This window comes from Erpetoichthys calabaricus, chromosome 13, assembly GCF_900747795.2.
Source record: "Erpetoichthys calabaricus chromosome 13, fErpCal1.3, whole genome shotgun sequence".
NCBI lineage: Eukaryota > Metazoa > Chordata > Cladistia > Polypteriformes > Polypteridae > Erpetoichthys > Erpetoichthys calabaricus.
Window position 1 is genome coordinate 55,184,779 of NC_041406.2, and position 17,925 is coordinate 55,202,703.

Genomic DNA, 17,925 nt, shown 5'->3' on the forward strand with positions numbered 1-17,925 from the left:
AATTAGTGATGAGTGAGTCAGTCAAACAGGTTCCAGTTATGACCATTACGCGTAGAATTTCGAAATAAAACATGCCTAACTTTTGTAAGTAAGCTGTAAGGAATGAGCCTGCCAAATTTCAGACTTCTACCTACACGGGAAGTTGGAGAATTAGTGATGAGTGAGTCAGTCAAACAGGTTCCAGTTATGACCATTACGCGTAGAATTTCGAAATAAAACATGCCTAACTTTTGTAAGTAAGCTGTAAGGAATGAGCCTGCCAAATTTCAGACTTCTACCTACACGGGAAGTTGGAGAATTAGTGATGAGTGAGTCAGTCAGTCAGTCAGTGAGTCAGTGAGGGCTTTGCCTTTTATTAGTATCTATAATAATAAAAGGCAAAGCCCTCACTGACAGACTCACTCACTGACTGACTGACTGACTGACTCATCACTAATTCTCCAACTTCCCGTGTAGGTGGAAGGCTGAAATTTGGCAGGCTCATTCCTTACAGCTTACTTACAAAAGTTAGGCAGGTTTCATTTCGAAATTCAAAGCGTAATGGTCATAACTGGAACATATTTTTTGTCCATACACTGTAATGGAGGAGGCGGAGTCACGTATCACGTCATCACGCCTCCTACGTAATCACGTGAACTAAAAACAAGGAAGAGATTTACAGCACGAGTCACACGCGGGAACGAAGGTAAATGACGTTAATTTTTGACTGTCTTTTAATACTGTGTAAGCATACATATTAACACATGTGCAATTAAACGTGTGCATTTACGGGGTGATTTCTCAGGCTTAAAAGCTCACCTTTTATCAAACGCGGGAACAAAGGTAACTGACGTTGTTCACTGTCTTTTACTACTGTGTAACCATACATATTAACACATGTGCAATTAAACGTGTGCATTTACGGGGTGATTTCTCAGGCTTAAAAGCTCGCCTTTTACTAAAAAGGTAAATGCTAAACTATTTTCAATCAGTTTATTGAAACGCTCCCGTTAAGGATTGCAATAACATATTCGCGAGATAAAAGTTTAATGAGAAGACACGAGGTATAAACGAACCACACGCCGTGGCGCAACGTTAGGGGCAACAGTTTCAACCATTCTATGATCTGCTTCTCGCAACTGAAAGACGGCACATGGCGGATGTTAGCCGACTTGCTGACCGCAACGTTACGGGCTTCAACTATGGCGCTGACGCCACATCTCAGTGCCAACACTTTGCGGACTCTACTTAAAAGACACGCCCTCCTCACTGGACAGTTAAAAAGACCAATCAAACTAACGATGACATCAAGTATTACCCAATCAAAAGTAGGAAAGGAGGCATCTTCATAAAATGCGTGTGGGATGATTTACATGACACGCTGCTTTAAAAAAAAAATGATAAAAAAAATACGGGATAAATCCCGTCCAGTATTGATTCAAAACGGGACGCGCAATTTCATTCTCAAACGCGGCACGATTCCGTATTTTAAAGGACGGGTGGCAACCCTACAGTGCCAGGTAACCACCCATACAATCAGATTGTGATTCAGACTAGGAATGCAATGAATGTAATTACCCCGATCTACATACAAGGCGAAAGTCTTGCAACATTCAAAGATGATGGTTTGGGATAATTAGTACTTATTAAGTACACCATGGAACATAAAACAGCTTATGAAGCCTTGAACCGAAAAAAGCAAGATCTCCATCCATCCATCCATTTTCCATCCCGCTGAATCCAAACACAGGGTCACGGGGGTCTGCTGGAGCCAATCCCAGCCAACACAGGGCACAAGGCAGGGAACCAATCCTGGGCAGGGTGCCAACCCACCGCAGAAAAGCAAGATCTCAGAGATCGTAAAAAAAAAAAAAAGGAGGTAATGTCGTTTTACTCGCTGTAGATTTTAGTCAAACATTACCAGTTATTCCACGAGGGAGACCAGCAGATGAAATCAACGCGTGTTTAAAATCCATGCTTCTCCCACGGTCGGTTATATGTCGCGTGTTCTCGGGTAGGTACACCAAAAAATGTATACATTTAAGCATGTAATGAGCAAAGAAAAAATGAGGTATACCCGAAGGCACTGCAGTAGTACTCAATGTAACTTTACTTCTTAAATGTTAATGTTTTACTGTTTAATAATTTATACGCTTCTTATATATTGTTCAAATTCTTTTATCATCATCACCCATAAAGCGGATAGCAGACCTGACGTATTATATGTGTACCAGATTTCAAGTCAATAGGTGAAACGGTTTGCAAGCTACAGGTGATTTAAAATCCTGGACAGACCAACGAAAAGCCACGGTAGCAAATTATAGAAGAAGATTTTACTGTTTAATAATTTATATTTATATGAAATGTGCTTCTTATATATTACTTCATATTCTCATATGATAATGATGTTAATGTTGTTTATATTGATTTCTATGTTATTGTAAGTGCATCTATGTGTGTATATGTATGTATGTATGTATATATATATATATATATATATATATATATAAAAAATAATGTGTATATGTATATATAATATATCTGTACATGTGTGTATATGTGTGTGTATATGTGTATATGTATATATATATGACAGCAACACTCATAACAATGACAACACAATTACATTGACAATCATGTTACGTTATTTTTAAAATGTTTCCTTTACTTTTTCATAACCTCTTTAACACACTACTTCTCCGCTGCGAAGCGCGGGTATTTTGCTATATATATATATATATATATGTGTGTGTGTGTCTGTGTGTATCTATGTATGTATGTGTGTATATATATATATATATGTATGTGTGTGTATCTATCTATGTATGTGTATATGTATATATGTTTATGTATCTATGTATATGTATATGTACATATGTGTGTATGTATGTGTGTATATATATATGTTGATATATATATATGTGGATGTGTATATGTATATATATGTACATATGTCTATATGTAGATATGTATATATGTATATATATGTTTATGTGTGTGTGTATAGCAACACTCATAACAATGACAACACAATTACATTGACAATCATGTTACGTTATTTTTAAAATGTTTCCTTTACTTTTTCATAACCTCTTTAACACACTACTTCTCTGCTGCGAAGCGCGGGTATTTTGCTAGTATATATATATATCTCTAAATCCCCGCGAAGTACTGCTTTTAAATTTTTATTAAGAAGAAAAGCTTTTTAAATTGATGGAAAATATCCCAGTAACAATTTGTTAAGGATCTGTTTTTTTTGTGAAGCAGCCTTAAAACACAGCTTTTCCGCGGTTTTATAAACAAACGCCATATAAGGTCTTCCTTTTTCCTTGATTCGCCAAGGAAGGAGCCTTTTTATTAAATCCAAGGGTTCTTTGCTTTTTTTTTTTGTTTGTTTATTACGATTGTTACAGTGCTGTTTGTATACGACGTTGTCAGTTCAGCACTCCGGTTGTAATATGACCAAGCCGTGCAAGCTTACTGTTAAGAATGCAACGTACAGTTGTACATGAGAAAAGCAATCTTGCCTGAAATCAATGGCAACCTTTTGTTTTTGAAGGAACTCAGCTGGTAGGTTGTTCCAAACATCTTGGAGAACTAACCAAAGATCTTCTGTGGATGTAGGCTTCCTCACATCCTTCTGTCTCCATGTAATCCCAGACATACCCGATGATGTTGAGATCAGGGCTCTGTGGGGGCCATACCATCACTTCCAGGACTTCTTGTTCTTCTTTACGCTGAAGATAGTTCTTAATGACTTTGGCTGTATGTTTGGGGTTGTTGTCCTGCTGCAGAATAAATTTGGGGCCAATCATATGCCTCCCTGATGGTACTGCATGATGGATAAGTATCTGCCTGTATTTCTCAGCATTGAGAACACCATTAATCCTGACCAAATCTCCAACTCCATTTGCAGAAATGCAGCCCTAAACGTTCAAGGAACCGCCACCATGCTTCACTGTTGCCTGCAGACACTCATTATTGTACCGCTCTCCAGCCCTTCGACGAACAAACTACCTTCTGCTACTGCCATTTTTCTGCACCCCAGTTCCTATGTTTTCATGTATACTTGAGTCGCTTGACCTTGTTTCCACGTCGGAGGTATGGCTTTTTGGCTGCAACTCTTCCATGAAGACCACTTCTGGCCAGACTTCTCCGGACAGTAGATGGGTGTACCTGGGTCCCACTGGTTTCTGCCAGTTCTGAGCTGATGGCACTGCTGGACATCTTTCGATTTCGAAGGGTAATAAGCTTGACGTGTCTTTCATCTGCTGCACAAGTTTCCTTGGCCGACCACTGCGTCTACGATCCTCAACGTTGCCAGTTTCTTTGTGCTTCTTCAAAAGAGCTTGAACAGCACATCTTGAAATCCCAGTCTGCTTTGAAATCTTTGTCTGGGAGAGACCTTGCTGATGCAGTATAACTACCTTGTGTCTTGTTGCTGTGCTCAATCTTGCCATGACATGAAACTGTCTTCCACAACCTCACCTTGGTAGCAGAGTTTGGCTGTTCCTCTCCCAGTTTTAAGCTGTTTCTGTTTCAGTTATTGACTGTGTTTCAACCTACGTGTGACATTGATGATCATTAGCACCTGTTTGGTATAATTGGTTATCATACACCTGACTATAATTCTACAAAATCCCTGACCTTGTGCAAGTGTACTTATAAGAACTGATGCTGGTTTGAAGGCAAAAGGTAGTAACACCAAATATTGATTTGATTTAGATTTTTCTTTTGTTCGCTCACTTTGCATTTTGTAAATTGATAACAATAAACAATCATTGTTTATATTTCTAAAAGCATTCTTGGTTTACGGCATTTTTTCACACCTGCCTAAACTTTTGCACAGTACTATATATATTTATTATGCAACGTTAAGACTGTAAATGCACAATAAGTAAATGTACATCTTTCAGTTTGACATTTTACAGAAGAAATTATGCTTTTGAAAAAGAAAATAGAGACATTCAGTTGAAAATGCAGGTGATAAAATGTTTTGAGTGCTAATAAATATTTAATACAGTATCAATTAAAACTCATGATTCTCAGTAGCAGAAAAAAATAGCATAATTATAGTAACACTAAAATAGCTTTCAACCATAGTCACTTTAATTCACTGATTGAAGTCCTCAGTAAAGATGAAAAACTTCTGTGCATATATTTTCATAAATTAATGCAAGTATGAATCAATAGGTTTGAAATGTGCCACTGTGACCTTTGAAGTTTTATTCCAAACACATTATGTTATGAGGTAGGAGTGTGCGATATGTATCAGGTCAAGTCAAGTTGGGGAGCATGCACAGGTACAGTGTGTTGTTGCACCCACCACACAACAAAATACCTCAGGATCCCAGCTGGCAACCCCCCAGCCAAACACGTGGTCCAGCCCCACTCTCCGGAAATGACCCTCTATCTGCTGCAGCCAGGTGTTATGTGGGGGTCCCCTTGGCCTGGTCCATCTGCTCAGAATCACTGCAATGAGGATCCTGAAAGCCGGATCACCCTCAGGGAATCATGCCACATGGCCGTAGTGCCATAACTAATGATCCTTCACAATGCAGGTAATGTGCCTCATTTGGGACTCCGTGAGCAACCGCTCATTCAACTCAAAGTCATAGCAGCATTACTGAAGGATACTCCGAAGAGACACAGTAAAAAGGGAGTTCAGTCTTCATCTAAGGTCACTTGATAGCATCCAGGACTCTAAATACTTGGACCTTCGTCCTTTTGCAAAGATATCTGAACCGCCACACACAGCAACCTCATGACCTCCCATGCTCTGCCAATATACTGGCTTTATAGGAAGAGTCACCAGATACATGAATGTTGCTGCAGAGGTAAGGAAACCTCTCAATGTGGTCTACACTCTCTCCGCAAACAGACACAACGCAGATGCCCCACAGCTCTGCACAACACCTAGTCCATGAAAGCACTGAACAGAGTAGAAGCAAGAACACATCCTTGACAAACATCAGAATCAGCTTGGAGAAATGCAGGGGATCCTCTTACACTCTGCACACCACTCACAGTACCAGTGTACAGGCCGGCCATGACATCCAGCAACTTCAGGAGGATTCCGCAAAGTCTCAGAATGTCTCACAGGGTATTGTCTACATTACAATAATATCTTAATTGTTGTTTTAATGATGTGCAAGCTGAAATTATCGAGTATGTCACTATCTTTGCAAAAAAACAATCAAAAACATGCCTCTTTGTCCGTGTTATGTTACGTCATCAGTGTAAGCCTCTCTCAGTGTTCATTGTGTTAACTGTGAGAGGAGGAATTGTACTGGCAGAGTTTGAGCACTCAGATGTTTGCTGTTTTAACATTTCAGCCTGTTTATAATAAACATTAACAGATAAATCAGTTCTGTGTGGTTTCATTACCCCTTTGTGGAGGTTCACACAAAGCGGCACATCATGAGTCACAACGCAGAAGCTTTGGAGGTTAACCAGATTCAAAGCCAGAGCCCACTAGTACAGCATATGCGGTAAACACTGTTTACAATGGAATAACTTAGTCACATGCGATTGCGATTGCATTTGCCTTCTTTCCTCCCTCATACTGCTTAATCACCTTCTTTTTTGTGTCAAGATTAATTGCCTTTTTATCCTGCAACTGTAGGACAAATGTAACTGAACATAGGTGAAACTACTGTAGGTGATATACTGAGATTGAGATGAATGAGTCACAGCATATGGAGCTTGTGTGGCGAAAACTGTCATTCCTCAATAAAATATGCAATCTAAGTGAAATCGAACTAGTACAGAGCCCCATAGGTGTCAGGCATAAAATGGACGAACCACATAATTTGTTCGAACTGATTACTTTTATCTCTATAAAGAGGTTTATGCCAATTGGGCATGTTTTATTTTGCAAGCCTTCTTGGTTGGGGGTCCTCAATTGCAAAGCACATTTTTTTTTTTATTATTTAAACAATCACACAGATCCCTGCGTTCTTGCCCTGCTCCATCCCGCCCCTATGACTAGAGAAGTTGGAGCAGGCAATGACACAAGGGAGGGAGCAAAAAAGAAAAAGTAAAAAAAAAAAAAGTCTTTTAACAACTATTTAAAAAAAAAAAACTCAAGAATTCAAAGAAGGCATGTCTCTGCAAACTGCCACTGAAAAAGAGATCAAGAGCTACTTGATGACACCGGAGGTAGACAGTGATATAAATCCACTTGAGGAGTGGAAAGCACAAGAAGTACATTTCCCCAAATTGGAGAAATTTGCAAAAAAGTACCTTTGCATCCCTGCCTCAAGCAGCCCTTCTGAGAGAGCTTTCAGCACCGGACAAAATGTTTTAACATGTAACTATGCTGCTGTGAAGCCAGATGCTGAGGACAGACCGGTGTTTCTGTCACACAACTTGAAGTTTCCTCTGTAGAATTTTATAATTTTTTCTGATTTCTTTGTGCAATATTGGACAGAACGTTAGTAATTTGTAAACATATAGGTTTTGTTTTTTTCTATCTTTGTTCCATATATGACAGAACTTGTTTACAAATATTACAGTTTATTCTCGTTTTCAGTATTTGACAGAACTTTGGATTTTTACAGTATACCAGAGTATGTTAGATTTTTGTTCCTGCTTGTATGCTGCACAATTCACCTTACAGGAGAGCAGTTTTAGTTTATCCAGACTATAATGTTCATGTCCTATAGTTCAATTATGATTAGCATTTTTTTTCCTTTGGATTCATAAGTGTCTCTCTAAAATACTCTCATTATAATAGTTTTTTTGGTTTACTCATACTTGCACTGCTTGAAAATCACCAAAGTATTGCTGAGATCATGTTTTTCTGCTCTATTTTACTTCAGCTTTAATCAAATAAATAGGGCCTGTTTTCCTTAACTGTTGTCTCCATTAATCTCATTAGCAAGCTACAATTAATATCCTATTAACAAGACCAAGCTAGATCAATAAGACATTTACAGACACATTTTTAAAATTTGCAAAATACTGTCTAATTATTTTTATCATCAAAGTCTCAGAAATATTGCATACCCCTATTATGAGGCCATAAAGCTGAAACCATGCAATTCAGCTGACAGAGGTAAACTACCAGAGAGATGAACAGAAACATGTGAAGGACCCACAGGCAGGCTAATTAAAAGTACTTATGTGCCCTGATCATTATATATAGCCAGGGTTACTGTCTATAGAAGCCATGAGTGATTACAACAGAGAAAGGTGCTATTTGGGCACTGTCCATAAATAACACAGACAGCTCAGATGGCAGAGGCCCATACTTGGCAAAGTTTATAAAACATTCAATAAAATTGGAAATATGCTGAGTATTTATAATGGCGAGGGTTCCATCATAGAGCCAGAAGCCATCCTGTTGCCGTCTTACATTCTGCCGGACTGGAGGATGTGCATTCATCAAACATTCCCCACTGAAGAACTGGATGATGATTGTACTGTTCCATTGCTTTCTCTCCAGTCTGGATACTCATGTATAAATGATTATGCTACATTGTAATTTAGGAGTGGAAGCTACATTTTAAAGCCAGTTAAATACATAGATCTCTGTTTGAACCTTCCGCCATGGTTACTAAAGAGATGTATATAAAGCTCGAGTCTGTTCTGCATTCAATAAAGAACATAATCCCAGGGAGCATGCGGCCCCTGCTGGATAGAAGGTAAAAGTTGAAAAAAATTCTAGAATAATTCTCCTGATGTATTTCTTTTCCTTCCAAAAACAATAACCCCTTGAGTCACTGTAATTTCACCAAAAAAAGTCCCACTTCATGGAACATGCATACTAAGCACTTAATTCTAAGCATTTTTCCATTCTTCCACCTCCTGCTTATAAAAAAAATTAAAGAGCACCCTGTTTTCAATGAAATGCTGGTCATTATAGCAATTTGAAATCATCATAAATATACAGTGGTTGTAAGTTATGCAGTCACATAATGTACAAATCACAAGATGATCTGCAAAATGCAAATACAGCATAATTTAATACAAATTTCAAATCAATTTAGCCCATGGTGAAAATTCAAACAAAAATTGATTGAAGAACCTCCAATTGCTATAGACAGACATAAATAATTTGCTGATCTCTAAGCCATATAAGCACTCATTGGATGTTTATAACATTAGTCTGGCCCTTGATTTTTCAGCCTACCCACTCTTTTTGAACATTTTTGTCCATCCAGATATTAATGCACTCCTAGCATGGTTTTTTAAGATTCTTAGTGGAATACATGTTCCTTTCATGAATGTGTTGAAAATCAGGACAGTAATAACTTAAAACAGCAAACTAGGGCAACATGCAAAATTTAGCTAAAGTATTAACAAGATGCCCATTTAGTGTTGCAGAGGATGCATCATTTCAACAACAACATATATATCTATAGCACATTTTCATATATAAGAATAGTCTACAACTGTACTACGGCCTTGTACAAATTCATGGCTTTTCATAGTGACACTGAAGAGTGCTAAGTTAAAGTGACATTTATACACAGCAACTTAATAAATGTCAGTAAATGTGCTAAATTAAAAGAATATAAAATATATTTCGAAATCAAAAATAATCTTACCTCAACCAACTTCTGTATTCTTTTGCCATCTTCTTGTATAGATCTATATCTTTTCTGAACCTTTTCCTGCTTATCTTCCATATATAACAAACCATCCTTTTTGTTGTCCTTTCTGCAAAAAAGTGCCTGATCACTCCAGGACTTCATAATTGCTTGAATATCTTCCACATTGTCTTTTGTCTTCTGAACCTCTCTTTCAAGGCTGTGTACAGTATCCTTCATATTTATTATATAATCCCAACAGCTGTCATCTTGCCATGTAAGTTTGTCTTCGGCCACTTGTAGCTGGTTATCAATGTCTTTTAGTTTATCCCTAATTAAGGGGTACTCTACTTCCAACGTAGTTAACTTAAGCTTATTGTACCAAGTAACAAGAAGTTCCAGGTTTCCAATATACTGTTTAAAGAGAAACAGAAAACAAGAATGATATAATCATAACTTAATGTGTTAATATTTCAAGAAGTCTCACATTCTACAGTCTTCATACATCAGTGCTACAGAGAGATGTGGAATTGCAATTGGAAAAAGAAAACAGTGACTAATTTTTTTTACACAGAGGACAGTAGTTCCTTTGGGTATCACTGTTTATGCAATCAATTGATATGCTTTAATAGAAAAAGAGACTCCAGTCTACCTTGCAGCTTAGTTTGATTGTATCTACAAATTACACTTGGGATAACAAGCAAACTAGCTTTATAGAATATCAGATGGATGGTGACACTTCTTGTAGAAATGTAAGGTACTGAAAATTTATACAGTTTAGAAAGTACAAATAATAGAATAGGGACCATGTTGATACAGTAAACTGCATAATGTTTCAGCTAACAAGTAAAACTAGAACTGACATTTCAACGGTACTCTTACATAAAAAAATACCTTTTCCCATTTTTAATAAATTATTCAAAGTAAAAAAAAAAAATCGATCATCTGAATATTTACACCATGTTGAACTAAGGTGGTAATAAATAAATGTAAATAATGATGGTGATGTGAAGGCCAATATCAGAATAAACTATAATATGAAGAAAATGACTAATGAATTGACTCTAGGGATTCTGATTTTATAGGATCAAAGTGTTATCATTTATGTTAGACGTTTCTTTGTTTATCAAAGCAGGAATGAACTCATAGCACCAGAGAGTGGCAATGTGTTGCATGTTTCTCTTCACTGATCTCTGTGTTTTGTTCTATATGATTTTGTTATTTCTGTGTTTGTTCAGTTCGTTGCCATACATACTACTTTATGATAGGCAAACCCTTTTAAGCAACAAAGTGAATATTCAGGATTCAACTTTAGCCTATTAAACACTGAGTGTCTGTCTCCAGTTATATGCAGCCAGCACAACCAGATAAACATAATAAGGAAACAGAAGTGGCAGCAACTGACCTTCTCTGCCTGGAATAATAAACTACACAACATTCAGAGACATAAACTGCTGTGTTTTTTTTATTTCTGTGAAACATGGCTAATGGCTAAAACATCAGACACTACAATACAGCCAGATGGCTTTTGTGATTTTTAAATGGATTGGACTGAACTGTCAAATAAAAGGTGAGGAGGAAACAGAGTATGTTTTTGAAAACACTATACAGTACACAAAAGTTTAAATCTTCTCTAAAGGAAGACTTTTTTGGTGCATAATCAAGTGGCATCCATTTTTAACTTCTATGGGAGTTCTTAAGGGTTTTTCTAGTCCGTGTTAACATTCCTCTGCAAACCAACACCAACAATCCACTGAATGATCGTCTGTACAACATTACAGAATATTAACTTTTACATCCTGAGGGATTATTGATTATTTTGGGGGGATTTCAAGAAAGCAAATCTTTTTTTTTGTGTCCAGGTTTTTATGGCTTGTATGTTTGCTGCCCAGTAATAAAACTGAAAATTAGGTAAAGCCATGCCACCTTCTGCCCAAGGTCTTTGTACGGTCGCTCTTCAGATACGTGGGTGTTTTGAGTTCCAAATGAATGAGGTTATTGTTGAATCTAATTGCTTAAAAAAGGATTTATTGATATATATTGGAATGTTTTGAAATAAAAAAAGAAGTTTAGGAAGGATATTCATCTTAACAACGTTAATTCTTCCGGCTAGAGTGAGATGAAGGGTTGACCATCTATGCAAGTCTTGCTTAATTTTTTCCATACAGACGGCAAAATTTTGTTGATAAAGAGCTTTCTGTTTACTTGTGATATTTACCCCTAGGTATTTAAACTGATCTGCTATGGTGAAAGGTAGGGTGTCCAATCTAATATTATATGCTTGTGAATTCACTGGAAAGAGTATACTTTTATTCAGATTAATTCTAAGACCAGATATCTTTTGAAATTCTGTGAGTGCTGTTAAAACTGCAGACACAGTGTTTTCTGTGTCTGATATATATAAAACCATATCATCTGCATATAGAGAAATTTTCTGTTCCAGTCCTTCTCTGATAATCCCCTTTATCTGATAGGAATTTTGACAGTGAACCGCCAGTGGTTCAATGGCGATTGCAAACAGCAGTGGTGACAAGGGACATCCTTGTCTGGTACCACGTTCTAGCTTAAAGTAGTCTGAACAAATGTTGTTAATACAAACTGAAGCTTCTGGATTGGTATACAGTAGTTTGATCCATGCACAAATATTCGGGCTAAACCCAAATTTCTCCAATGCAGTGAAAAGGTAGTTCCATTCAATCATATCAAATGCTTTTTCTGCGTCTAATGATAGTAATATCTCTGGGGTGTTTGATTTTGCTGGTGAATATATAACATTAAACAAGCGTCGGAGATTGGAAGATAGGTGTCGGCCTTTAATAAATCCAGTTTGATCCTGTGATATTACCGAGGGCAGCACTTTCTCCATCCTTCTAGCTAGAATTTTTGAGAGTATCTTAACATCATTATTCAGGAGTGAAATTGGTCTGTATGATGCACATTGTAACAAGTCCTTATTTTGTTTAGGAAAGACGGTGATTAATGCTTGACGAAATGTTTGAGGTAGTATTTGGTTGTCTCTAGCTTCTGTAAATGTTGCCAATAAGAGGGGTGCTAGCTGAGTGGAGAATTTCTTATAAAATTCTACGGGGTAACCATCAGGGCCTGCTGATTTCCCGCTCTGAAGTGACTTTATAGCATCTAGTAATTCTGTTAGCGTCAGCGGTTTATCCAGTTCACTCAGCACTTAAAGCATCTATTTGTGGTGTCTGTAATGTATCCAGAAATGCATTAGATTGTGTGTTGCCTTCTTTGAACTCAGTAGAATATAAGGATTTATAATAATCTCTAAATGCGTGCATTATATTTTTATGGTCAATGATTTCTTCTCCATTTGTGTTTGTGATTACTGGTATTGCATTGCAAACTTCTTGTTTGTGAATTTGTTGAGCTAAAAGCTTATTAGCTTTCTCTCCGTGTTCATAGTAATGATGTCTTGACTTATAAATAAGTTGCTCAGTTTCTTTAGTTGTTAAGATGTTGAGTTCTGTATGCAGGGCCTGCCTTTTCCTGTGAAGAGCTTCACTTGGACGCCTGGCTTGTTCTTCATCTATTCTAGTAATTTCGCTTCTTAGCTCTGACAGTTTCTTGGTTTCTAATTTATTTCTGTGGGAAAGATATGAAATAATCTGTCCTCTTAAGAAGGCCTTTAGAGTTTCCCAGAGTGTTCCTGCAGAAACCTCTGTGGGTGTGTCTGTCTCTAGGAAGAAGCTGATTTGTTTGGATATAAATTCTGTGCAGTTCTCGTCTGCTAATAGAAGAGGGTTAAGATGCCACCTACAAGGTGAGTGTGAGGGGCTTAATGATTTTAGCTCCAAGACTAGAGGGGCATGGTCGGAGATAACAATTGTGTCGTATTTGCACGATTTAATTGTAGGCAGGAAATTATTATCTATAAAAAAAAATAATCAATTCTTGAGTAGCTATGATGCACTGGTGAGTAGAACGAATATGATCTTAATATTTTCTTAACTCAACAAAGCAAATCTAAGAAATGTTTACTTTAAATATCATCAATATGTCACCTGCTCTGGGGATTGATACTCTAGATCACTGTCACACCTCAATAAAAGATGCTTACTTGCCCACTTCTGTATCACCACCTCCTATAGTCTGTTGGCTGTCAGTACTCTTGCTTCCAGCTTACAAGGAATAACTAAATTCTGAGAAACCCATGAGAAAAGTGTCTCGCTTCTGAACTAAAGAGGCAAAGGAATAACTGCAGGACTGTGATGACTGCATAATCTGAATCTTATTAAGGAAGTTGTCATTAGACATGGATATATACAGACATGGCATAATAGGACTCACCAAAAATGTGTAGATGAATTTCAGCCTACAAAAACAATCTGCAGATTTCCAAATAAGAAACCCTTGATCATCTGTAACATCAAACATTTGCCGCAATGTATTCCAGGACAGTTATATTAAAGCACAGAAAAAATGCAGAAAAAAGTTAATAAAAACAAAGCAGCTAAATGTCAGTATGGGGATATTTTGTCAACCAAGTGTATTAGAAATAATAATTAATACAAATGTTGGTAAGGTTTAGACGTATACACATATTACAAAGCAAAAGTAGTTCAATCAAAATATTCTCTCCTCAATAAACTTTATGCTTCCTATGCATTATGTCCTTTTTTGTTCTTTGTAGAGCCATTTACTTAAGTAATTGTTTCTTTTGTTAATTATCTGCTGTATTTTTCTTTGCCAGTGTTATGTTTCAGGTGTTTTGTAGGTGGTCCCTAAAGAGGTAGGTTCCATGTTAATCACAGACACTCCTATAAATCTGGAGGGTCTCCCAAAATTCCTGGGGGTTTCCTTTGAATGCGCTCTGGAGATAATGAATTTATGTGCCTTTTGCTATGCTTTTAGTTGATTTTCTAGATTTTGACCATTTTGCCTTTTGTACCTCCAGGCAGTTTGTGGAAAAAAAAAACATTTTTATTTATATAAAGATTCTACAAGGCCCTTTTTGTATCTAGGCAGAGTTTTTGACAGGATTTCCCCAACTAATGAGTATTATTGTGAAGTGCTTTTGGAACTTGTTTAAACTCCCAGTTCAGGTCAGTCATACATACAGTCCAAATAGAATTTTAGGGCATGACAACTTGGACATGTCTTCACTGACATATTTAATATTTCACTGAGTGAATCTGTGGTCTCTGCCTGCATCTAAAGGACAAAATTTATCTCTGTGCCTACAAAAACAAAAAAAGACTGTCTGAATGACTACAGACTGTTAGCACTCACTACAATTGTGATGAAGTGCTTTGAGAGACTGGTACAGTGACATATTAAATAAGAGTATTCCAGATAATCATGATCACCTCCAGTTAGCACATCACTAAATCCGAATCAAAGAGCATACTATATTCCTTGCACTTCATATCATCTAGTCACATCTGTATAATAAAATCTGATATGCCAGATTCCTGTTTATAGACTATGCCTCAGCATTTAACACACTTGCACCAGCAAAGTTGACAGCCAAACTCCTCAACTTGGGAATTAGTACCATCCTCTGTAACAAAATTATAGACTTCCTAACTTTTACACTTCAGCATGGGTGAATTAGTAGCATCACATCCCTCACACTGATCTCCAACACAGACATGCCACAGACTATTGAGCTAAGCTACCTTCCATTTTGCTTGTTTAACTATGAGTATGTGGCTAAAAACAGCTCCAATACCTTTATCATAAGCCAGATATTCAATAATGAAGAGACGGCTTTCAGAGATACGGTTTGGAAAGGCAAAAAGTATAATTAAACACCTCAGCCATCCTGCACAGTATTCTTACTGCTCCCATTTAGTAAATGGTACATTAACATTTATATTCACACCAGTAGATTATGGACCAGTTTCTATCCTTAGTTTAAATTTAAATTACATAACAAATATACATGCAGAGTGTGCACTATGTGTATATACTGTATAATTATAAATATGTTTCATTCTGGGTATATATGATTTTGTGCAAGTCTTGCTTTTGTTATTGTACTACTGTCACTATTCTAATGTTACTATGTAAAAATGACAATAAACTTGTGCTTGAACACTCCATTTTCTGAATAGGGAATACATTTAAAAGATGTTATCCAAATTCAGATCAAAATTTACCTTTACAAATCTTTCTCTCTTCTCGAACACCTGTAGAGCTGCCTCTGGAATGCTTTTATGGCTTAAAATCTTCAAATACTTCACTTCTCGAAGCACAGCTGCAAGCTACAAGTAAACCAGTTTCTTACATATTTTATATTCATTAAACAAAAAGGTGAAGATATTTTATGATATTTGACTTACATTAAGTGATTATAATATTGTAATTCAAAATTATAACTTTATTAAGAAAAACTCACTGATATAAAGCAATAGAACAAAATGTTACTATTGTACATTTATTTAGGAAATAAAACATAATGCAAATATAAAACAAGGATTTGTTATGCTTTGCATCATTTTATATTTGTTTTTATACCTTGGGATCAAAATTCACAGAAAGGAGTCCACTGGAAACGTCTCGCCTTAATAGTGGTTGATCTAGATTCAACTCACATATTTCATCCATGCCACTGGACCAAACTGAGAAGACCTTATCCTCATAACAATCCAGTAAACTGAGCATTTCCAAATATCTCTGGTACACTGTTCTTGCATCTGCACCTTCAACACTCCTGTTTTTAAAATAATGAATATGTATGATCACAAAATGTAGAAAAACACATGTTAACAGTAATGTCTATTGTGCCAAAGCCATTTTAGAATGTACCATCCTAAAGACAAATCAAGACAAATGTATAATATTAGGTATGTAAACCTTTGCTGCTATCAATTGTGCACTATCTTGTAATAAAAAAGACAGATTAGATACCATCCTCAATAAACTAGAAACAGTAGCATGGTTTGCCATATATTTTTGCATAGTATTTATCCATTAGTGTAAGTGAAACATCAATTACTCTCAATAGCAATGGCAAACTTCACAAAAATTGGTAAAAACATAGAAGCATATTTTCTAAAACCAGCTTCCGGGGTATCTCTGAAGTTATCAAACCCACTCAGTCAGGTGGAAACACCCAAGATACACAGGGCTTTCTCCATAAATATCCAAGTACCTTTGAGATGATAACTCTTTGAGACAAATATGTCTATAGAGTGTTTCCTTAATTGCACTAGTCTCCTTCATTTGTTTAGAATGAGTGCTTGAAACAACCTCTCCCATGGCAGCAATGTTTTAATTTCATTATTTTTGTTTCCGATTCAAGATATCTTACATTCTAATATTCCTGGTAAGGGTTCCTATGATACACAAAGCAATATGCCTTCTAAATATCAACCTCCAAAAGATCTGGCAATGCTAAAACCAGCAACAGAGTATGGTGTAGCACGTATGGAGACAGACAAGGAGGAAGAAGACACAGGCCACTAAATAGATTTTGAGGAGTGTGATGCTGCAGTGGTGGAAGATATTTGACCATTGTGTTCCATATCTGGCACCCGTTATACTGCTCACCAAAAGTATTGACTTACTTATCATCCATCACCTCAACATAATTCAATGAAGATATGCCACCAGAACTGCCAAAGTAGTGCATAAAAAGCATTGCAGACATTGGTTCGCTATTAATAAACCTCATGATGAGACAAAGTACAAATGAAAAAAATGGAGGATATAAAAGATACAAAGAAAGAAATTAAATATCTATTTAAATGTTCAAGTAATAAACAGAAAGTAAAATGAACGTTATGATGTCTACTCTGAATATGACTGGTGTTCAGCTTGGTGAAATAAAATGCATGTTAACATGTCACGTTGAACAGCTTGACCAGGTAGCGACTACGACTTACAACAAGGCCTTAGAAAATGAATGTGAACCCAAATACATCAAAGAGAGTTAAGCTGAAGAATATGAGGATATCTGAACAGTCAGTATTTTGAAGTTCTTCATGAAATTCTCCATCCATGCATCCTCTTCCACTTATCCGAGATCAGGTCGCAGGGGCAGCAGCTTGAGCAGAGATGCCCAGACTTCCCTCTCCCCAGCCACTTCTATTTGCTCTTCCAGGGGAATTCCAAGGCGTTCCCAGGCCAGCCGAGAGACATAGTCCCTCCAGCGTGTCCTGGGTTTTTCCCGGGACCTCCTCCCGGTTAAACGTGCCCGGAACACCTCACCAGGGAGGCGTCTAGGAGGCATCCTGATCAGATGCCCGAGCCACCTCATCTGACTCCTCTCATTGCAGAGGAGCAGTGGCTCTACTCTGAGCCCCTCCCGGATGACCGAGCTTCTCATCCTATCTTTAAGAAATAGCCCAGACACCCTGCGGAGGAAACTCATTTCAGTCGCTTGTATTCGCGATCTCGTTCTTTCGGTCACTACCCATAGCTCATGACCATAGGTGAGGGTAGG

The 17,925-nt window shown here is 37.1% G+C and overlaps 1 protein-coding gene across 1 annotated transcript in view; it reads right to left on the reverse strand.

Annotated features, from left to right (window-relative positions):
* The window catches only part of LOC114663749 (dynein axonemal heavy chain 11), a 341,140-nt gene that overhangs the window by 275,480 nt on the left and 47,735 nt on the right, over window positions 1-17,925 (reverse strand). The window contains 3 exon segments of the mRNA XM_051936024.1: window positions 9,534-9,929; window positions 15,638-15,742; window positions 15,996-16,191. Coding sequence (XP_051791984.1) covers window positions 9,534-9,929; window positions 15,638-15,742; window positions 15,996-16,191 — 697 coding nt within the window.